Source organism: Malaclemys terrapin, chromosome 2 (assembly GCF_027887155.1).
Source record: "Malaclemys terrapin pileata isolate rMalTer1 chromosome 2, rMalTer1.hap1, whole genome shotgun sequence".
Lineage (NCBI taxonomy): Eukaryota > Metazoa > Chordata > Testudines > Emydidae > Malaclemys > Malaclemys terrapin.
Genome location: NC_071506.1, coordinates 86,325,317 through 86,348,479, shown reverse-complemented (window position 1 = coordinate 86,348,479; position 23,163 = coordinate 86,325,317). Strand labels below are relative to the sequence as shown.

Genomic DNA, 23,163 nt, shown 5'->3' with positions numbered 1-23,163 from the left:
TATTGGATCTGAGAATCAATTCAGAAGCAACACCGGATTTGAGAATCACTCCCAAGAGGCTTTCGAGTTTGGGTGCAAGGAACGTGCCCCTTTTTACAGCCACCAGAACTGGCACGCTCCCTCCCATGAAGCCCAGGGCTCTGCAACAGCCTCCCCTCTCGGAGAGGTTTGTGCCACACGCTCTCTTAGTGTCTGGCTATGGCAGGCTCACTTGCCGTGCAGAGCGAGGGGGAGATAAGAAAGGGTGACAAGGGAGGGGGAAGGAAGGGAAGAGGTTGGTTTTCCTGGAGTGGGAGGGAAAAGCGTAAAAGAAGAACTTGCTCCCCAGGAGAAACACATCCACCTGGTGCCGCGGCTGCTGCTGCTGCGAGAGCCGGGGGGCGATGTCCTGCTGCTGCTCCTGCAGATGGCTGCTGCTGGCTTCTCTGCTCTGGGCGGTCGGGGAATGCCAGCTTCGAGGTGAGAGACCGGCAATCCCCAGCCTGGGAGATTCGAGGGCAGGCAGGGGGGCTTAGCGGAAGCCGCTGAAGGGAACTTGTTGCACACGGGGGCTGTTAGCTCTGACTGTGGCGGTGCCTGCTTCGCTGCCGGCTTTCTGGACCAGCCTTGGGAACGGGGGCTCGGAATTGCTTTCTTGAATACTGTTCTGCAGCAGTGCTTCCACATACCGAAAACCGGCCCCTAGAGGGGTTGAGCTCTGATGGGGACGGAGCAATAAGGCTCCCCGCCAGGGCTTAGCTTGATCAGCTGCGGACTAAAATGCAACTTGCCCTGGTCTACACCAGCATTGGGAAATGTATCAGCCTCGCACTTTAGAGCACACGCTGTTTAGCCTCGCCTAGACAGGGGCCTGGAGAAGAGCATGGTTCCGTGTCTCTCGTTTTGTCCTTCATTCCCCGATCTCTCTCTCCCCATTCCCGTGAGCTTTGTCCTCTTCGCCCTTTTCTCCCATCGCCCCATCTCTCCCCCCTCCCCAGCCGCTGTAAATTACAACCCGTCCCGCCACCCCCCGCTCCGGTAGTTCTTTTATCTCCTCATCTGAGGGCACTGGGGGTGGGGGCTGCCGGCTTCGCTGCTGCCGTGGCGAAGGGGCCACCCCCCGGCTTTGCAACATGAAGGGCCCTTTTGAAGTGAGGAGCGATCCGAGGGCAAGACCCCCCCCCCCGCCGGGGCGACTCGCCCCCTCTCGGGACGGGCCAGCGCGGGTTCCTGGAGCACTTTTTAAACTTCTGTTGGAAAACCCGGCTGCTGTCCCATCCCCCGCGGAGCACTGACACGCGGGCTGCGCGCTGGGAATGAATGGGGCGGACACTCTCGCCGCGAAGCCCGCTTTGCATTGTCTCCCAGCAGAGGCAGCCAGCCAGAAGCAGGCTCCGCTCCCTGCCCCCCACTCGACTGCTTGGGGCTCCGGGGGCCATTGTGAGCCTGCCTAGCTCTTCTTCCTCCCCCAGTCCCTGGGGGCTGCCTTTTCACCTCCTCCCTTTCCGCCGGCTGGAAAGGGGACGGGGCAGCCCGCTCTGGGCTGCAAGTGAATCAGACTGCGTCCCCTGGAAAGGAAGGGCTTTAGCAGAGTCAGAGGCTGGGCTAGACATTGCTACTGCCGAGGGGACGCGCTTTGGGGGCCAAGCCGGTATATCAGGGTGGCTTTGCGATTATTAATTTATCATATTTATAAGTTTCAGGGTAGCAGCCCTGTTCGTTTGTATCCTTAAAAAGAACAGGAGTACTTGTGGCACCTTAGAGACTAACAAATTTATTAGAGCGTGAGCTTTCGTGGACTACAGCCCACTTCTTCGGATGCATATAGAATGGAACATATATTGAGGAGATATATATATACACACATATACCTTTATAAGCAGCCTATCACCTTGGTATCTGGGATGCTACACACAGTTTAGATGAGGACACAAATACTTATGTGCCGCTGCTGTTGACTGGGTGGGTGCAGAGATTAACCACAATGCTTTACTCTCCTGGGGTCTGAATTCCGTATCATTTTAGGCTTAATATCTGCCACTCCTATAATCCCCCTTCCTCTTTGAGCATCACTGCAGTCGATAATGACAAATAAGACGCGATCCCTGCCCCCAGGTACTCTTAGCTGGAGGAAGAGAATGAGGCACAAAGATTTCCTCACTTTCCCTGGTGTAAATCAGAAGTAACTAACTCCACGGATATAAGTGGTCTTGAGCTCATAAAAGGAGGTCAGATATTAGCTGGCAGTGAAATAACTAGTGCTGATCAATTTAAAAAATGGCTTTTGCGAGGATTTTTTAAAAATCATTTTAATAGTGAACTAACTCTGCCCAGAGTTGTAGTAGGTTTGATTGCTTGTGGCATCTCCTTCTGCTCCCTTTGAAGTGTTGCTTGGCCAGTCATGCTTGGAGGCTGCTGTCTGCTCTAGGTCCCATCCAGAGGGAAGTAAGGCCTATAGACTGCTTGCTTGCTTTTCCCCTCCCAGGGGTTGCAGCCTGCTTGCTGCTTTGCCTTGCCCAGGGCTCCAGCTCCCCAAGTGCAACTGCCTGCCCCAGCCAGGAGACTGCAGGGCTCTAGACTGGTTGCTTGCTTTGTCCCCCCTGTTAGTGGTTGGAATCACTGCCTTTATGAAGGATGCATGCTGCTTTAGATCAAGATTAAAAAGTTTTTTTTAACATTTGGATATCAATCTAGTCCCCAGTCCCAGTTTGTCTCTCTTGATTGGACACTGGGGACCTTAATAGGAGAAAATGTTGCTGGAATAATCTCTGCATCTCTAATGTGTCCCCTCCCCTCATTGAGGAAAATGACCAAAGGATCTTCCTATTCCTGATTCTCTTACCATACCCTCACCTCAGCCAGCCTTTGGCCTACCTAGGGTTACCATTCCTCCGGATTTACCCGGACATGTCCTCCTTTTGTGTGCTAAAAATAGTCGGGGGGGAATTTGTAAAGCACTCACAATGTCCGGGATTTCCCCCTCCCCCGGCAGAGCGAGCGGCTGGGAGGGCTGCAGGAAAGTCCCGGGCTGGACTCCGGAGCAGCTTCCTCCTCCCACCCCCCCCTCCCTGCATTCTGAGCCGGCCGGCAGCTCCTCCTCCTGCAGCCCGCTCCGGCAACCCTGTGCAGGGCCAGGGACCGGGTTTTGTGTTGTGCAGGGGAGCTCAGCCATGTGTCCGGCTGGCACAGAGCCCAACACCCTGTTCTGAGCAGCAGGGTAAGGGGGGGCAGGAGAAGGGACAGGGAGGTTCTGGAGGGGGCAGTCAAGAAACGGGGGGGGGGGGCTTTTGGAGGGGAGTGGAGAAAGTTTTGGGCAGTCAGGGTACAGGTAGGGGGTAGGGTCCTGGGGGGCAGTTTGGGGGGGGTCTTAGGAGGGGGCAGTTAGGGGACAAGGAACAGGGAGTCTTAGGTAGGGGGTGGGGTTCTGGAGGGCAGTTAGGAGCAGGGGTCCCAGGAGGGGGCAGTCAGGGGACAAGGAGCGGGGGGTAGGGGGCTGGGAGTTCTGGGGGGGAGCTGTCAGGGGGCAGGAGTGGGGAGAGGGATCGGAGCAGTCAGGGGACAGGGAGCAGAGGGGTTTAGATGGGTTGGGAGTTCTGGGGGGGGCTGTCAGGGGGTGGGGAGTGGTTGGATGGGGCGTGGGAGTCCCAGGGGTCTGTCTGGGGGTGGGGGTGTGGATAAGGGTTGGGGCAGTCAGGGGACAAGAGGCAAGGAGGCTTAGATAGGGAGTGGAGTCCCGGGGGGCAGTTAGGGGCAGGGGTCCCAGGAGGGGGCAGTCAGGGGACAAGGAACGGGGGGAGGGTTGGGGGTTCTGGGGGGGCGGGAAGTGGGAGGGGCAGGGGCGGGGCTAGGGCGGGGCTCCTCCCGTCCTCTTTTTTGCTTGTTGAAATATGGTAACCCTAGCCTACCCCAAACTCATTTTGCATGTTGTTGAGCTGGGAGAGCATGGATCCCTCTCCATGATCTATATCAGTTTCAACCCCCACCATCCTCTTACGCAACAGAACTGCACTAGTTTTGCTGGCAAGGGTCCTACAAACTCATGGTGGAAAGGGCTGTTGTTCCCTAGTGACTAATGTTAAACGCTTTGGTAGTCCATGGGAGGAGGGTTTATTTACATAAACTAGACAATTGCCATATGAAGAATGAGGACTGAAGTCTTTTACACACATAAATTGGAATAATTATTCAGCATTATACACTTAAAGGTTATTGGAGTAATCTGTTAGAAGTCTTTGTTTTTCTAATAACTTTCTCATACTCTTTCTTTAGGTCTAAGCTCAATATTGAAGATTTTTTTTCCCCTTTAGAAAATTAGAGAGAAAGTTACAGAGCCACTATTATTTCCTCGAGTTCTTAGGACTGTTTTGTAATGATGTTAGTTATAGACCAGAAACTCTCATCTGGGGCTTGATCCAGCTCCCAGTGAAGTGAGCAGCAAAACTGAGTGGTTTTAGTGGACACAATTAGGTCTCTACTGAAGAAATTAATTAGAAATGCTGGATACATGTAGGACTTAATTTTCCTAAATGAAATCAGTAAGCTGAAGTATGGCATTCAAGATAGACATATGTTGGCGTCTGGACGTTTACACATTGCAAATGTGTTTATTGCCATGATTGTACTTTCAAAACTTCCATTGCCTGAGTAAGACATGCAGGATTGAGCCCAAATACATGCTGTAAAATTCTGAATCCATATATATGTGAGAGCATTGAGTAAATGTACCTTCTTTAGATGAACAGTCTATTTAAAAACAAACCAATACAAGGCAACATCTATAGCTACGTTATGAACATTTAGGTAGAATATTTAAGTGCATATTCATCAGGAAATTTAAATGCCAAAGTCTTTCAGTATTAACTGCCACTTAATGTATATTAGCATATAGTTTTAACAGCATAAACAGTAATAAAAAATACTACATTTTTACAATGGGGACAAGTTAATATGAATGTATAAACCCTAACTTTCACATACATAAATTCTCAAGGATCAAATTTCAAGAACTACTGTAATTAAGCAAGTATATTATTGATATTTCAAATTTTTTACACAGTAATCTGAAGGCTTCCTGACAAAATGTATCTTGACTTTATATTAAAGATTACACATGCCATCAAATTTGATTGTAGCTAAACCTCATCTTGTCAGTTTTCTTTAGTGGTAACTAATATTTTTTTCTTTCGTTTGGTTGTTTCTGTGTTTCTTTTTTAAAGATTGGGTCAGAAAATCTTTCTTTCCATTAGCTTACATATTTCTCTGCACGTTGATGTGGATTATACCATTAAAGTGATGAGTATCAGAACCTATCTGGTGGATAATGGTCTTACAAAAGCTAGCATTCCATTATTTATCTCATGATACTAATCCAAAAACAATGTGAGGAATGTTATGGCAATACAAATGATTGTATTACTTTTGGAGGAAGTAAAAACAGCCGAAGTTCAGAATAGCTATACTTTTGAATATCAAGGTAATCTTAAAACCTGGTTTGTTGCACAGCTGGAAAGGTTTGAAAGACTAGACCAGAGTTTGTGCTGAGATCACAAAACAAAAATTATCTTAGAATGCCCATGAAAATACCATTGATAAAATTATCTCTTCAGCATTTCCTGCTTTTCAGTTCATGTCTGCATATTTCCTGACAGCAAATCAGGAAACTATAGAATACAATAGCTTTGTTGGTTTGTCAGCAGATGCTATAGTCTTCTGTGTGAAAAAGCAACATAGCACGGTAAAGAAAATTCTGTGGTCTAGTCTTAGTAATCTAAACATGGTTATGGGTAAATTTGAAAGGTTTCTTCAGTATAAGATGGATATTTGACATACACATTAAATTTCTTAGGTATTTTGATAACATATCTATCCTAATTTTTTCCTCTTGGTTATTGAATGGCAAATATTGATTACAGAGACTGCTGTTGGTGAGAGAGAGAAGGTTTCAAGCTCTTACCAACAGAAGTTGGTCCAATATTAGATATTACCTCACCCACCTTGTATCTCTAATATCCTGGGATTGACACTGCTACAACACTGCATACAAACATTAATTAGGTAATTAATGGACCTAATTCTTATTATTGAATTGGATTTCCCAATACTTGTCAAACTATTGTAGTGTTGCTTCTGTAGATTCAACACCCAATATCTCAATAAAGAAAGCAGCTTTTTTATAGGCAGGTAGCAGTGGTGACTTTCAAAGTGATTACATTGGAAATTGCAGCTTTATTCAGCTGCCTGTCAGTGGATCAGACCTCAACTCATTTTTATAAGTCAGAGTGTGTTGCAGTAATCTTGCTGTTCATGGATCTGGGAATTTGGAATCAGTAATTTAGGCCTTTGCTCCGTTCACAATCATCTGTGCCAAATGAGGGAAGTCTCTGTATGCTATCTAGCACACACCTATAGGCACATGCTCTTCCTTGTGCATAACCATAACTACATACCAGTCAAATGCATGTTTTATATAATGATAGGGTCACTTTCAGACCTTCACAAATTTGTGATCTATGTTTTAATTTGAAATTAATTGAAACCAACTATTGTAACACTTCAAAAAAGTCAATTTGAACTTTCAAGATGTGATGGACAATATGTCTCTAAATATTGCATGGTGAGGAATGAAAAAGCAGGTCATAAGAATTTAGGAATTGCTATACTGGATCAAACAGTAATCCTTCTAGTCTCGTATTTTGTTTCCAGCAGTGGTAAGTACCCGATGTTTCACAAGCAGGTATAAGAAACCTTGTGTTATGTGATGATGGGCTCCTAGGGCAAATTTCTTCCTGAATGCCAATAGTTGGCTTATGCTCTCCAACAAGGGAAATTACATCTCTTCCAATGGTCTTGTTTATTTTTTAATGTTTATTATTGTAACTCTAAATATGCTTTTATGCATATAAATATCCTCTACTTTTTAAAATCCTGCTAAGATAATGTTAAAAGAAGCTGTAAATCCCTTGACATTTGGAAAAGAAACGGAATGCTCTGTTTTAATCTATATGAAAAACTCAGACAGGCAGTAGTGCAAGCAAACTGCAATTAAGAACAGTGAAATGATGAGCTAAAGAGGTGCGATAAGTCAGGGACAGAATGAGTTAATCAATGTTCCATGATAAAACTGAAAAGCTATATATCTTCTTACAACAAAAAATAGTTGGGCAGAAGTATCTGATGTACAGCAGTCTACAATGCTCAGTGCCCCTCATTGCCACTGGTCTGGGAGCCTCAAGTACAAACCGGGACCCTCTACCACTGTGTGTGTGTGTGTGCGCACCTGTGAGAATGTGGGCCACAACAGCAACCTCAAGTTTTGGTGTTAAGGGCTGTGCAATTTCTTTGACAGAAAATGGGCAGGTAAGACCTTTGTATAGTGGGCTTTAAACATGCATACTACACGAGTCCCACTTCAATTTGCCTATCTATCAGGTGGCCGGATGTAGTGCTGCTTCACTGTATATCCCTTAGGAATGTTGCCTCCATGTGTGCAGCATTGCAATAAAAATATATGGCCCATAGACTGATATTAAGCAGCATTATAATATTTTGGGATGAAAAAGAGCACTGGTATGTAAATCTCAATTAACTGCCAATTTTTATCACTTAGATTTTCAGTTTGGGGGAGGGAGGAGGAAATCAATAGATACTTCAGCTATCCCCAGTGACTGAAATAGAACAAGATACATTCCTGGAGGAGAAACTTTCTAAAATAGAACATTAAATGCCAGCCCTAATCAGTGTATCCTTAAATATCAAATTTTTTTTGCTCATATTATTTCTTTTACATTTTCCTTCTGTTTTATTTTAAAGAAAGCCAAAGCTAAAGAGCAATATGGTCTTTGTTCTGCCCACAGAGTACAAAGGTTGTGAAGGAGAAAAATCTTGTGAATGCATTCTAAGTAGACTGAAGATTAAGATAAAAAGCCATAAATATTTTTTTCCATGCCCTAAAGGCTAAAAAGTGTATCTCCTGTAAATTATCAGCATATCTTGATTAGTTGTTGGTATTTACAGCACTTTCACACAAAGCAAGGATCTTCAGACAGAGCCTTTCTCTATGTCTTTGTTTAAAAAGGGCTAAACAGCTGAGACATTCCATGCTGAGATGGCCTTCCTGATGGGACAAAGAACTATAGTATCTATGTTAGAGAGCAGCTCTGCAAAATGAGATTGCTTAGTTCTTTGATTTAGAAGAGTATTCATTAGTTTATAGTAACCTGTAGCACAGTTGCATGAAAACTCTCAAATTATGTGTTTGAGGTCTGTTAGTGATCACCTTACATCTTACTTTAGTATTATATCAGTCAGCGATTCTCTACTTTGTGAGCTGCCCTGGAATGCTAATACGTGCAGGTACCATAGAATGGGCACTGAATTTTGGACTTTTAACTTCCAGTTTTTTTCAGTGGGACTATTACTGGGGTACTAGTTCATATGATAGAGAGCAGTCTAGTGTAAAATGACTAGTGCTCCTGCTCCAGTAATTACTTCTACTATTTCTTTTTAATTAAAGGTTGTATTTGTATGCTTTTGCAATAATGTTGCTCTGTTGAGGGGAAAAAAAATACTGCATATTTCCACCTAAATCAAAGGCTTCATGATTATTTATACATTAGTCAGTCATTAAAAATAAGTATGAATGTAAAATTTTACAGGAAAACCAGCAGATTTATTTTATAGTTAAATTGATTACACTTAAAATTTTACATGAAAACTAGAAGCCATATAGGAGCATAGCTATGTTGATATATAATGCCATCAAAACATAAGCCTTCAACCCCTCTTTGCAAATGGGTAGATGCAGAAAATCTAGGGGGCCAATCCCTCTATAAGATTTTTTTCTCATGAGGAGCCCCCATTGTGTGGGCAGGCCCCCATAATTTTTTTTCCTGTTTTCTCCTGACAGGACAATGTGGATGGATCTCTCTGAATCTTGGTTTTTATCACAGGAGAAGATGATCTGGTTTTTATAGTATTTGCTGTAAAACCTTGCTGGTTTAATCTCTGCTTGATTCAATGAGACTTTTCCATAAGTGCATGCACACTGTCATTCTGTCCTTACCCACTTTCACTCCTGGTCTAAGTCTTCCAAGAGTGGCAAAAGCCTGTAGGACACCAACAGAGGATGCCTACTGATTTGAGGAAAAGGAGCATGCCACAAAGTTGATATTTCTATTCCCCTTCTATGCTTCTTCCAACAGCCATGTTGCATATTGGTTCTGCTACTTTTTTCTTGTGTAGACAGTGGGTAGAATGGAGCCTTTAGTTTCTGCAGTGGTTTTATGAGCTTTACCATATTAAGATTTTTTTAATGGTTTATTAAACAATAAAGACCCTTGTCAAGGACATTCCCTGACCAATTTCATCTAAATTAAATTAAAGCTTTGTGTTTGAAGACAGTTTTACAAATATAAGATCTATCATCTTGTTGAGCTCTTTCATTGTTCTGCGAGATCCAGCCCTCCTTTTGATTCCCATATGAGAAGTCATCATAGTTAAGCAACTGTCTTCCTGAAATGAAGACTTTATTTTCCCTTCAGTTCTGTCTTTGTTTTTACTGTTAGTTGTAAGTGACCTTGGAGATAGACACACAGACTCTAGAGGATGCAGAGGATATCATATTTGTTTAAGCTTTTCTTTGCTAACAGTTTGTAGTGATTTAGGCTGGCTTGGTGGGAAGGAAAGGGGATGAGAAGAGAAAGTCTCTGTGGTCAGTGTACCCAGTTAATAAATTGAAAAGGCCTAATCTCAGAGGTTAAATGAAATTGTCTTCATCTCAAAAAGGTTTGAGTGGCTTGTGGATTTTTTATTTTATATAGGGTACTAGCTATATCAGCACCTTTATCAAGCATTGTATTAATATATAGTTACCTTGGGTCTGATTCACCACTGCATTAACCTCCTTTTACTCCTTGTGCAACTACACTGCATTTACACCAGTCTAAAACTGGAGTAATTAAGAAATGAATTGAGCTTTTTTATATGGAAATTAGGTGTTCCCTATATTCTACTTCTTTTCTCTAATGCTGAGAAAATGACAGTGATTTTAGGAATTGGGGGATATTCTGCATAAATTAGAAGCACACATTAAAAATATACAGTGTTGGAGATTTACCAGCTGTTTCATCCAGTAGTTTCATTTTGTTTGAAGAAGTCTAGACAATATATTAATAAGTCTGTTATCCAGTGTCTCAGTAACTGACAGAATGGTGGCTACTAAAGAACAGATATAAGGAAGTTTGCAAAGCACAAAGAGTGAAGTATTACATATTTTTGTTCCTTTTCTTAAAAGAAAAAAGCCCTATCAGAACTTACAGTTCCTATTTTGCGACTCACCTTAGAAGATGCAACCCAATCACCTATACTGCAAATTTCACCAGTGCCAAAAGACATTTAAGAATAATTTCACTGCAGAGTTAATTCCATAAAGACTTTAAGGTGTCTGGTTTTTGAATAGTGATTGACCTGTATAACACAAGTCAGACACTGGATGAAAAAAACACAGATTTCCTGAAAAAGGAAAATCTTGGGTGAAAAACGTTTCAATTTTTCCAAAATATATTAGTTTGTTAATATGACACATTAGGAAAATACAAGTGTGACATTTTAAAAAGATATAAAGACAGATGAAGAGTAGTATAGAAGATCAGCATAGTTCAAAAGAGCTTCCATTCTTTAGGTCTGACCATTAACGAATTTTGTTGTTGGACTGTACAAGTGGTAGACTTAATGGGCAAAATCCTGGCTCTAATGACGTCAATGGGAAAACTCCCATTGACTTCACTGGACAGGAATTCACCCAAGGAACATAAATGCAGATAAAATTAACATGAAAAGTTTTAATGTTCCCTTTAGATTTATACTGTTGGAGGTTTTAGTTTATTTACATTCATGAAAGCCTCCATGCAGAGTTCTGGGGGTTGTGCCATAACTGAAAACATAATTCAACAGATCAAATAAGCATTTAAAAAGACCTTTGTGTAAATCAGCAGCTGGCACTTTCATTGTGATGGAATTGCCCGGGAGCCCAGGTCTTTCAGGAATAATTGGCATGGAGGTGTTTCATTTTAAGCTTTCCTGTATTAGTCAATGGGCCTGATTATGAACTCATTTACACATTAAATCAGGACTTACTTAATGGAATGACATAGGTAGAAAGACAGAACTAGGCTCACTTCTGGTTTTATATGACTGTACTTTCATTGACTTCAGTAACTTTACTGCTGATTTGCACTAGTGTAAGTGTATCAAGACAAAAATTACTTGATTTGAGGTAGTTAGTGAGCATTCAACAACAGTAATGGACCATTGTTTTTGCTTCTTTACTGACAGATTCATTATGGCAGCCCAATGGTGAGATTCTGCCATTCTTGTGTTGGCAGTTGGTTTGTGTGAAGTATTTTGTTCATGGAAACACTAATATAAAACATGGAAAAATATCATACTTTGCTATCTGGCTTTCTTTTATTAACTCTCCTTATTCTAAAATATAAGAAGCTGATACATCTAGTTGTTATCTGTTGTACCGGACTGTAACATTTAGAAATTAACTTGTGCTCCTCATAACTCTTATTGTCACTCACTTGGTCTATTGTATTCTTCAGCTGTACGTGTAATGCTATGTGGTGTTTTTTCTTTACTGTGAGTTTTTTTTCCACACACACACAGTATTGGTCTTTTTACGACAAAATGTAATACCCCACCCATGTACTTATTCGATATACCAATACTGACTTGGACTCTTAATACATTCCATGGGTGGCGTACCCGAGCCCACTTATCCACTGACGCTTTTAAAAACTCTCGCACCCCAATCTAGGTCTATGCTGGTTATGTGATATGTATGTATCTCTTCATCCTTGTAACCTATACCTGTAATCCCTCATAACTCAAGCCTGACCCCAGATGTACAGTACCTTTCCTCCTAGCTTGTGTATATTTAATTTTAAATATTAACTTTAATAAAAAAATTAAATCTATTTAATTGTACTGTATCCTAATGTCTCTAGTGATCATGCTGTTTCTACTTAACAGGATTAGAAGAGCTAGATGAGGGAAGTTTAAAATGGAGGTTGTTTGAATTGTTTGATTTAAACCAGGTTTTCTGAATATCCTGAGTTGTGAAATCTATGGTATTTAAAATTCTAGGGTTCCATTCATTTGCCTATGCTGATTGCAAACTGCCTATCATGTCACCACTATCTGAAATTACTTTTCAAAGAACATTGAAGAGCCCAGAGTTTGATTTTTTTTTTTAAATGAATATATAATTCTGTTGACTTCAGGGGAATTACTCTGGATTTGCCAAGGTGTAATTACTGAATAATTGTTCATATCTTCCTCCATCCCCACCCGTACAAAATAAATAAATAAATGTGAACTACTAAGTCCATGATTCAGTAAAGTACTTAGGCTCATATCTAGATTTAAGCTTATGTAGTCTCGTGGACTTTAGTGGGACAATTTATGTGCTTAATTTACAGAGTAAGAAATATTTTTTAAAATTACTTGAACTCTAATAAGCCTGTACCTGTTAATGGGTTTAACAAAAATATCAGTATTCCATCCTGCTTTGTGATGAAAAATGAAATATTTATCAAAAGTTATGAATTTTATTTTAAAATCTGTTAAAAATGTAAACTTTGAGTCATTAGAGTTTGACAAAGAACTTTTAGTCTCTTAGCCAGAAAATGTAAAAAATACTAAATAAAAAATCTGAGTAATGTATAGGTGCTTGGAAATAAACACTCATGATTTCCACCAAGATTCATAAAAATCAAAATCTGAATCTTTTCAAGCCTAATCACAATTTATCATATTTGAAGTATGCTTATAATGTGCCTGCCAATATCCTACTGAAGGAGCCTGTCACTGCCAAAGGCACATTTGGGTCAAATTAATTCCTGGTGACTTCAGAGTGATTACACCAGGGATGACTTTGGTCTCCTGTATACTGTGTCAGAATGGTAATGGGGGAAAATGATTATTCTGTGCAGTGTGTAGTGCAGATTTCCTGTGTTTTCTAGAGGCATGACAAGCCATTCTCTAAGCACTAGTGACCAGGAGGAGGTCTTGATGGGGGCCCTACATCTACATGCTGGGAGGATTCTTGGGCTTTTCTCTGAGTCATCTGGTGCTGGCCACTGGCAGAAACAGACACTGGATTAGATGTTCTACAGGGGTGATCCACTATGACAATTCCTATGCGTAGTGGATCAATTCAAATTGTTTCAATTTCTCTCTCTTTTCGCCCCCCCCCCCCCCAACCAAAATCTATTGGTGAAAGCTGGACTTGTTTATTGAGTAGTTCAGAAGACAGAAATCTCAGTGAATAATATTTTACATATCACATTCTCATATCCTTCTCCCCACAAAGAGAAACTTTAAATAGTGTTTATTACTGTGCCTTTCAGTGTGGAAAGTAAGCCTACTCACCCAGCACTCAAACAGGAATTTTTTTATTTTTAAAAGTGAAGGTTTGGGTCAGTGGATGGATGGTGAACTTTAAGCTAAGATGTATTATGATTAAAGCCCCAAGTCTCTGGAAGTGGTACAGTAGTATCTGCTCTTAGGGGAGTAACTAAGTAACACATAGCAACTGATGCAACATGTGACATTGATGACAGTCTTGGGGATAAAGTTGTATATCCTGTACTTTGGTCGAGATGAAGCGTTGATCTAGTGACAGGGAAGGGATTAGAGGACTTCATCAGTGATGTAAAGATGACCCCCAGAATGATGAAGTGGAAAGTAATCCCCCTGTTTGGGAGAGAAAAGCAGTTTGGAATATGACTAAACAAAGAAGAAATTCAGTGTACCATAAAGCAGGAATTGATATTTTCCTCCTATAAAACATGTGCAACCTTAAGGGTACTGTTCAGTCCTTGATGACCCTACCTGAAACTTAATGACCCAATTCTTTAGGCCCTTCCTTATGCAAGTAGTCCATTTCCCACATGAATTAAGCAGGGCTGTTTAGATGACTAAGGGTTTGCAGGATCCAGTCCAAAGTGTGTCTTACTATCATTTAAAAAAAAAAAAAAAAATCACAGTAGTGTTGCTGTAGTTTAAGTGAAAGACAAATCCCTGTCTTCAGGCTGTCACAAGTTTCTAAAAAAATTATCCTTTGGTCTGAAATGCCTCATGCTTGTTCTCAGGCCAAAGGCAAACTACTTTTGGAGCTTTGATTAAAATTCAATGTGGCTGTCTGAGTTTTATTGGAGCTTTGGCAGGGGTTAGGGAGGAGCGGTCTTCCATGCTTTTTTAATTTGAGAGATTTCGCAGATATTTTTCCTTTATTTTTTTGGCCCTAAAATCCAAAATCGTTTAATATTTATAGTTGTTGGGAAGTTTGTCCTGCATGAAGACAGGTGCCTTCGATGTGTGAAGTTAAGTGTTTGAAAATGCTATACAAAAAATGTGCAGAAAGTGACTTGTAACTATATTTTTTTTAAATGTGCATATAGAGAGCGTGGCATCTCTGTACAAGAGCATGTGAAGTTGGAGAGCAATTAATTTACGTAACTCCAGCAGGAACTTCACCAGTATACAATTCTACTTTAAAGTGAGAAAATTTAAATGTACATTTTGTTTTGGAAACGTAGCCATTTTCCTGCTCTTCTCTAGCCACTGTTTTAAGAAAATAGTTTAGAAAAAAAAGTGGCAGGACATATTTTTCTTTCTACAACCAAGAACAGAAGGAGGCTGTGTGTAATATATGCTAACTGGTACCTTCAAAAAACAATTCACAGGCATGATTTGTGGTGTCCTACTCTCTCTATTTTTGCCCAATTAATAGCTTCTTTCTAAAAGGGGATATTTTGACATCAAAGGTAAGGGAATGATGCAGTGATGGCAGATACTAGTTTATTTTATTTTACAGTTCTCCGGGCATGATCCTGAGCTGATGTCATTCATTGTAGCTTCATTTACATCAGAGTAGCTGTGCCCATTTATACCCACTGATTCTCTTGCCCTCTGTCTCAGCGCTGATACAGACTTGCTGCTGCTTGAAGGAAAACTTTATATTTCTTGTACATCTGTAGAGAACATGTTTAAAAATACACTGATCTACAAAACGACTTCTAATTCTATAGTGTCATGCAGAGACACTACCACTTGAAACAGTTATTGTTAGGAGACTTTCCACTTATTTTAAAACTGAAATTTAATTTATACTGATTAGTGTAATGTTCTCAAAAATAGTAAGTTGAAATTAGAAAAGTTCAAAATATTGTGTACACAAAATATGCATTTACATTGTTACATATGATTGTTTAATAACTCATTTACATGAATCTGATAAAAAACATTACATGGTTTTATGATCCCTCTGAAGTACTATCACTTTTTGTCAGCCATGGGTTCTCCTCCCAGGGAGATGCCAATAGGTTTGGGGGTTACAAATGCCTTCCCATTCCTTATGGATAAAGGAGAGGAGGTATCCTTATTTTCCCCCCCTCCCATGGTAATATGGAGTCACAGTACAGGAGAGGGTGGAAACTACGACTTTAAACCTTTAAAATTCTTGTCGAAACTCTTGTTTTCAAGTCTGTGGTCCTTATTTCACTGTGTTTGCAGAATCAGGCATAGAGAGGGAGTTTTGCATTGACTTCAGTAGAAACAGGTACAAGCAGATAGGATTTTCAGGTACAGAGAAGACTGTTGCCCCTTGGGTTGAAGATCAATAGTAGGAAAAATGTGTGGGGTAGAGGAAATCATGCCTCCCCAGAGCAGTAAGCATAGGGAGTCTCTATGGGTGAACCGCTAATCTTTCAATGTATTTATACTTAACAAAAAAACTAATGCCAATATTTTCAAACTTGTGTGCCTAATAGGCATGAGATGTAAATGTTTAGCACCTCTGAAAGTTGGGCTGCTTTTCTAGAGACCTCATTATTTAGGTGTCTAAGTTTCTGGCATCCAAGTTTTAAAAAACTGGCCTTAAACAGGTCTGGCAATATGGCCAGTAAGTTTCCTATTGTCTCATAATTCAGTGGTAACAATTCATTCTATATTAGGTAAGACCCCTTCACACACAGAATGTAAGGAGAAACTGACAAACCATTCAGTAAAATGTTTTAGTAGCCAGATATTACATTTACTAGTAGTGAAACATGTTCTGGAGTTTAAGGTGACTTCAGGGGACAAAAAAAAAAAAAAAAAAAAAACCCGCTAGTGCCATTATAGAAAGATATAGGCTCCTCAGCATGTGGAAAAAGCTACTGGTGAACAAGCAAAAACTAATTTCATGGTCTAGCAGGTTTGTTGTTCCCTGGCAAGCTGCCTGTCTGTCAACCTTTGGCTCTTCTACTTTGGCTTAAATGCTGTGACAGAGAAACCATTTCCAGGCAGATTCTTGAACAGTGATTATGGTCTAAGAATCAATACTTACAAGAAATGGCTTAAGAGTAGTTTGAGGGAAGGAATACTGAAATGATACTTTGTAAATGCATGACAGCTGTTAAAAGTATACCTACAAATTAGCTAACTTTTACATCCAATCAGATTCTCTGATTTTGCTTAAATGCTGACTTTTTGTTCTTTTCTTTCCTCTGCATATTCCCCCTTAGTGTTACTGAATTGTTATGCATCCAAAAAGTTATTTAAAGGGTTTTAAATTATTAATTTCTAAATGCTAATCACTGTGTACCTTATATAGCTCCTCTCAGATGCACTGATTTTATTACAAAAAAAAAAAAAGCACCAAATATGCCTTCCCTACATTTTAGTGGCTTGCTAACAGACTTTTCCAAAATTAGATTTACAGATGGAACAGTTTGTGGTTAGTGATAGAACAAGTCCAGAAAAGAATCTGAACTACTTGTTAACACACAGACTTGCCCCTGTGCTGGAATGCTGTTGATGCAGTATGATTATTGGGAGAAAGAGGGATATGGATGATATTGAGATAGTAACCAATGAAGGTTTTCCCTTGACTTCAATGGGCATTGGATCAATTTCCATATGACTAAACTAGAAGGAGGAACACAGACTATCTAATTTTTGCATGGCACCCCCATCAGTGTTCTGAGAGCATGTGGAGTCGGTCGACGCTACGCCCGGCTCATGAGACAGCTCATGGTGTCTGACACCATCAGGTGGTCCAGAGACATTTATACGGAACACATCACAGGACAGTCAATACCGTATTGAGTAACCGAGACCACCGACCAGGGAAATAACCCACTTCCTTCCCTGACAGACCAAGGGATGCACCCCACCCATGTACTTATCTGCTACACCAATACTGACTTGGACTCCTTATTCATTCCATGGGTGGCATACCCAAGCCCACCTATCCACTAACACTTTAAAAACCCTTGCACCCCAATCTGGGTCTATGCAGGTTATGCAATATGTATGTATCTTCTCATCCTTGCAAACGATACCTGTAACCCCTGTGACAAAGTTCCTCCTCTAGCTTGGTGGGTCCTGCGCTTATTGGCAGATTTTCTTTTCTCAGAGATTCACCATGTGGGTTGGGGAACAGCCCTCTGGAAGAGCCCACAGTCCAGGTCAATTGGGAGGTTTGGGGGGAACCCAAGCCCACCCTTTACTCCAGGTTCCAGCCCAGGGCCCTGTGGACTGCAGCTGTCTATAGTGCCTCCTGTAACAGCTGCATGACAGCTACAATTCCCTGGGCTACTTCCCCATGGCCTCCTCCAAACACCTTCCTTATTCTTATCATAGGACCTTCCTCCTGGTGTCTGATAACACTTGTGCTCCTCCAGCAACACTCCCAGTCAGCTCCTTGCACCTCTTGCTCCCAGCTCCTAACACTAGGAACTGAAGTGAGCTCCTTTTAAAACCCAGGTGCCCTAATTAGCCTGCCTTAATTGATTCTAGCAGCTTCTTCTTAATTGGCTCCAGGTGTCCTAATTAATCTGCCTGCCTTAACTGGTTCTAGCAGGTTCCTGATTACTCTAGTGCAGCCCCTTCTCTGGTCACTCAGGGAACAGAAAACTACTCATCCAGTGACCAGTATATTTGCCCTCTACCAGACTCCTGTACCCCACTGGTCTGGGTCTGTCACCAGAACCCAAGCCTGATCCCAGATGTACAGTATCTTCCCTCTTAACTCGTGTATATTTCATTTTAAACATTAACTTTAATAAAATTTTTAAATCTGAGCCATCTTGTACAGTGTCTGAGTATCCTGGCTAGAAAGACAATTAGGGAGGCCACAAAATCTTATTAGAGGGTTTGAATGTTTTTGTCATTTTAAGTACATTCATAGCATTTATTTTAAAAAAGCCCTAGCTGAAGTCACATTTAAAAGCTAGACTTAAAATTGGACTTTGATATGTATAATTGATTTACATATCTGAAATGTTTGTTCATCACCAATAGAATCATCAATTTCTTGGTCTAAGATTTCATCAGAGAATAAGTCATTCTCCAGATTGATCTTTTCTTCCCCATTCCCATGTCTGCCTTATTGCCCAACCATTCTCTTTGTAATATGTTAATTGTATCTCTTACTAGGCACATCTGCAAATTCTTCTTTAAGATTATAAAGGGAGCTGGCACTGGTAGCAGCTCCAATATTTAAGTTGCCTAACAGTTCCCATCATAAAAGATTCTTGCAGCCTTTTTTTTTTTTTTTTTTAATTTTTTGATAAACTCTTAATACTTTCACTGCTGTTTGATCAAGTCTTTGAAATTTGGCAGGGACAAAGCTCTGAGGCTACAGATGCATTTTGGTTTCTCTGTTCAGGGCAGAGCTATACATTGTTAAAAACTCTGCTTTTTCCTCTTTCTTGAGTCCATCCCTGAACATTTTTTGGTCATTTTTCTAAAAACCTGGGCCTAAGCTGCTGTCAAAGCAGTGGCACACACTGCATTGGGAAAGCCTTATACCTCTAGTGGTAGGTGTTTGTGCTGATGTCCCAAGTTCAAATGTTTATATGAATCTAAACAAGGCAACGGCGGGGAAAAAAGTTTCATCTAACTGATGACAGAAAGTTAGAGGCAAAAAGAATAGATTAGACTATTTTTCCTTAATTTTGAAGTGCTGGGTCTCCCCTTCCTGCAATAAATCCTGTGGGAGGGAACTAAAGAGGAGGAACTCTAGCAAGGATCTACCCATGAAATTCTTCCCTGGGCATTCCATCATGAGGATGAAGTTTGCCCTTGCCCAGGGTCGGCTCCAGGCACCAGCTTGGCAAGCAGGTGCTTGGGGCGGCAGGTCCAGCAATTCGGCAGCAATTCGGCAGACGGTCCCTCACTCCCGCTGGGAGCGAAGGACCTTCCGCCGAATTGCCGCCGCAGATTGCGATCGCAGCTTTTTTATTTTTTTGGCTGCTTGGGGCGGCCAAAACCCTGGAGCCAGCCCTGCCCTTGCCCCCACACTTGTAGGCTCCCCAAGAATCTGTGCCGATCCTAGGGAATCAATGAGATATCAGGACTTTCTTTTCTGCCCCCCTGGCAGCCTTCTTTACTCCCTGGCAAGGGAACAGCACCTCTAACTGGGGATTTTGAGATGGAGGGGTGCTCAGCAAGGAAGGCACTATAGCCCCAGGCTATCTGACCTTTCCTGGGGAATTCCAAAAAATCCAGAGTGGGGATGGGGGCTGCCCACCACTGCCAACTCCCAGACAGCCCAGTGCCCATGTTTCCCCCTCTGCAGATCTCAACACCTTGTGTGGGGTTCTAACGTGAGGAGGATAGTGTGGCAGAGGGAGCTAAGCAGGATTCACACCTGAAGTGTTCCCTCCCATCCATGGATTTTTGGGGTACAGTCTCACCCCAATGGAATAAAATTCTATTTTCCACCTGCTGCAGAGCCCCCTTTTTAAAAATAAGGTCATGTTCTATTGTTTTCTGCTTTGGAATGTGGTAGGGGAAGAAACTCTCATATAACGTTAGCATTTTACACCAGGGAAGAACAGGTTGTTTGCCTTTAGTAAACTTCAACAATAAACAATTAAAGCTTAATTAATGTAATCTATTATTTTCCATTAGTTTTCTGTCATTTGTTATGTCACGTGCACTTTTTAACCCACTGACTTCTTGTTTAAAAGAATTTCACAGTGTTTTGGACAAACTTACTTTTTTCTATAGTCTTTGTTATATTCTAACTTTGAAATAGTTGGCTGGTGTTTGAGAGTTTGAAAGAAGGCATGTTGTGAAAGGCACAACTGTTGCTTTGAATTTAGAGAAAAAGCTTAACCTTCATGAACCATATATAAATGGGGGGGGAGGGGAGATAGTAAAGCTGACTAGGATCATTCTTGAGCAAACAACATTGTTGCTAGCTTCACTTTCTATTTTCAGCTTGAATTTGAGATAATACTTTTTCTGTTATGTTGCAACGTTCAATTGCTTTCAAATGCATTTCCAAACACTGTGGCATTAATCAGCATGTCGTCTAACCCAGTTCAGAGCATGTCTAGATAACACCAGTAGCTGCCAATGTCTTGTCTACATTGTTGCTGCCGGGGATGGAACTGAACTGGTGGTAGCAACAGTGGGACATTTTTAGCAAAAAATGCCTTTTGTCACTTACATTGGAGCTGTGGAAGAAGGCGGGATAGACCTAGGTCTTCTGAGATTTGTTGGTATTCTAGCAGATTGCAGAATTCAAATTAAAGTGTTTTTGGCATAACTAATGTGGTGAATTTTCTGCAGTTCCCTTTGAAATGCCTATCAGATTATTAAAATGCAACCTGCAAAAGCATTTACAAATCTGAGAACCATAAAGCTGTCTGCAGAACGTACTAAAAAGCATCCAGCCAGGGTCTGAATGGAAACTAACTCTGTTTACAACTAACTTGGGTCAACTGACATTATACCAGCCAGTTCTGTTCTATGATATTAGAAAGAACTACAGTGGAACAATGGAGCCATCTTTGGGGGAAGGTCATGGCCTGGTTTGGGGGTTTTATTTTATATATAAAATAAAGTTTTAAAGACTGTACCATGTACTAAAAGCAACCTCTTATCTGAGCCTCTGTGGGGCTCTCTCTGTTTAGGGTGACTAGGGTTACCATATTTCAGCAAGCAAAAAAGAGGACGGGAGGAGCCCCGCCCTATCCCTGCCCCCATCCTGCCCTAGCCCCGCCCCTGCCCCTTTCACTCCCTCCCACTTCCCACCCCCCTCAGAACTCCGAACCCTCCCCCCGCTCCTTGTCCCCTGACTGCCCCCTCCTGGGACCCCTGCCCCTAACTACCCCCCAGGACTCCACCCCCTACCTAAGCCTCCCTGCCTCTTGTCCCCTGACTGCCCCCTCCTGAGACCCTCCCCCCATCCTAACTGGCCCCCTAGGACCCTATCCCCTACCTGTATCCAGACTGCCCCAACCCTTATCCACACCCCCACCCCCAGACAGACCCCTGGGACTCCCACGCCCCATCCAACCACTCCCCACCCCCTGACAGCCCCCCCCAGAATTCCTGACCCATCTAAACCCCTCTGCTCCCTGTCCCCTGACTGCTCCGATCCATCTCCCCACCCCTGCCCCCTGACAGCCCCACCCCCAGAACTCCCAACCCCCCCACTCCTTGTCCCCTGACTGTCCCCTCCTAAGACCCCCCCCCCACCCTAACTGCCCCCCAGGACCCTACCCCATACCTGTACCCTGACTGCCCAAAACCTTATCCACACCCCCCATAAAGCCCCCCCCCGAACTCCCGACCCCCCCGTCTCTTGACTGCCCCCTCCAGAACCTCCCTGCCCCTTTTCCGACCCCCTGGGCCCCTTACCCTGCCACTTGTCCCGGCACGCTGGGCAGCAGGGAAGGAGGAGCGGGGGAGGAGCTCCAGACTGCCGGAGGCGATCTGCGAATGCAGGGAGGGAGGGAGGGAGTGATCTTTGCTGCAGGGTAAGCGGAGGAGGGGCTCTCTCTGGCTGTCGGAGCCCCATGTAAGTGGCACCATCCGGCCGGCTGCCCTGTTAGCCGCGCGCGGTCTGCATGGGTGGGGAAGTCCGGACATTTACAAATTCCCCCTGGACACTATTTTCAGCTCAAAAAACCGAACATGTCCGGGGGAATCCAGACGAATGGTAACCCTAAGGGTGACCATATTTCCCAAAGTAAAAATAGGACACTGCGTGGGGCTGGTCAGAGTCACCTGGCATCGCTGCTTGCCCGAGTGCACCCCCAGCCCGCATAGGGCTGGCCTGAGCCTGCCCCTCAAGGACCCCCCCGCCTCCATGCCTTCCGGGGCTGGGGCAGCCTGCCTGAGCCCCACGCTACCTGGGGTGACAGCCTGAGCCCTGCTGGGCTGATGATCAGATGGCAAGAGCAAATGGGACAAATGCCCATTTTTGCCAAAAAAGTTGGGATGTCCAGGACAGGGCTTAAAAGTGGGACTGTCCTGGCCAAAATGAGATGTGTGGTCACCCAATTCTTTTGATCTAGTGGGGATTCAGTTAGCTGTAATGTTACAGCAGAGCAGTTAACTTGTGTCATGTCAAGGCTATTACTTTTTATTAAACAGGTTGAATATAATTGGTTACTTGCTGTTTTAAGCACAGTGTGAATATCATAGTTTGAAAATGGGTTAAAGCCACCTTTGATACAAATGTTTCAGCAGTGGCTGTACAAAATTGAGAATAAGGTAGACCAAACATTATAGCATGAAGCTTTTGCTTTGTATTCCTATAGAAAAAGTAGAGGATTTTTTTTTTTGCAATTATCTGCTGTTACAATTACCAAATTTATGTGATTTTCACCATTCCAAGAGGCAGTTCTGCAAAGCTTCACACCTCTGAGTAAGGATTACTCACATGAATAAATGTTACAAAATTGGGCCCTTAACTATGAAGAAACTATTCAATAAAAAAGGTCTGGGGAACCTATGTCACTGCTGGCATAAATGATATAATTTTACTAACTACAATGGGGGAATCTAGCCCCAAGACTCATGGGTTCAATACATCTCTTGAACCCAGTAACTTAGAAATTGGAGCAAAGAAGAACAATTAAAGCTAAGAGCTGTACTTTGGAAAACTGTCTTTGAGAATTGTATAAGGAATGTGACCTCAGCTTGTGAAGTATAATACTATTCCACATTTTATACATTTTAATGGTCTTTAACATTTTATTGCTTTTTGCCCTTTATAATCCTTTGTTTTTCTCCAGTGCTTGAAAGTCTCAAGAACAACTGCCACTGTGTATTCTGTATAAATGTTTTCAATAAATGAAAGATCTATTGCTGGTGAACAACTTGAACGTCGCC

At 42.3% G+C, this 23,163-nt stretch overlaps 1 protein-coding gene across 1 annotated transcript in view; it reads left to right on the top strand.

The window, feature by feature from the left end:
- The first annotated feature begins 303 nt into the window (after nucleotides 1–303).
- LAMA1 (laminin subunit alpha 1) overlaps nucleotides 304–23,163 on the top strand; it is a 146,972-nt gene continuing 124,112 nt past the window's right edge. The window contains exon 1 of the mRNA XM_054020536.1: nucleotides 304–459. Coding sequence (XP_053876511.1) covers nucleotides 384–459 — 76 coding nt within the window. The 5' untranslated portion in view covers nucleotides 304–383. The remainder of the gene's footprint in view (nucleotides 460–23,163) is intronic.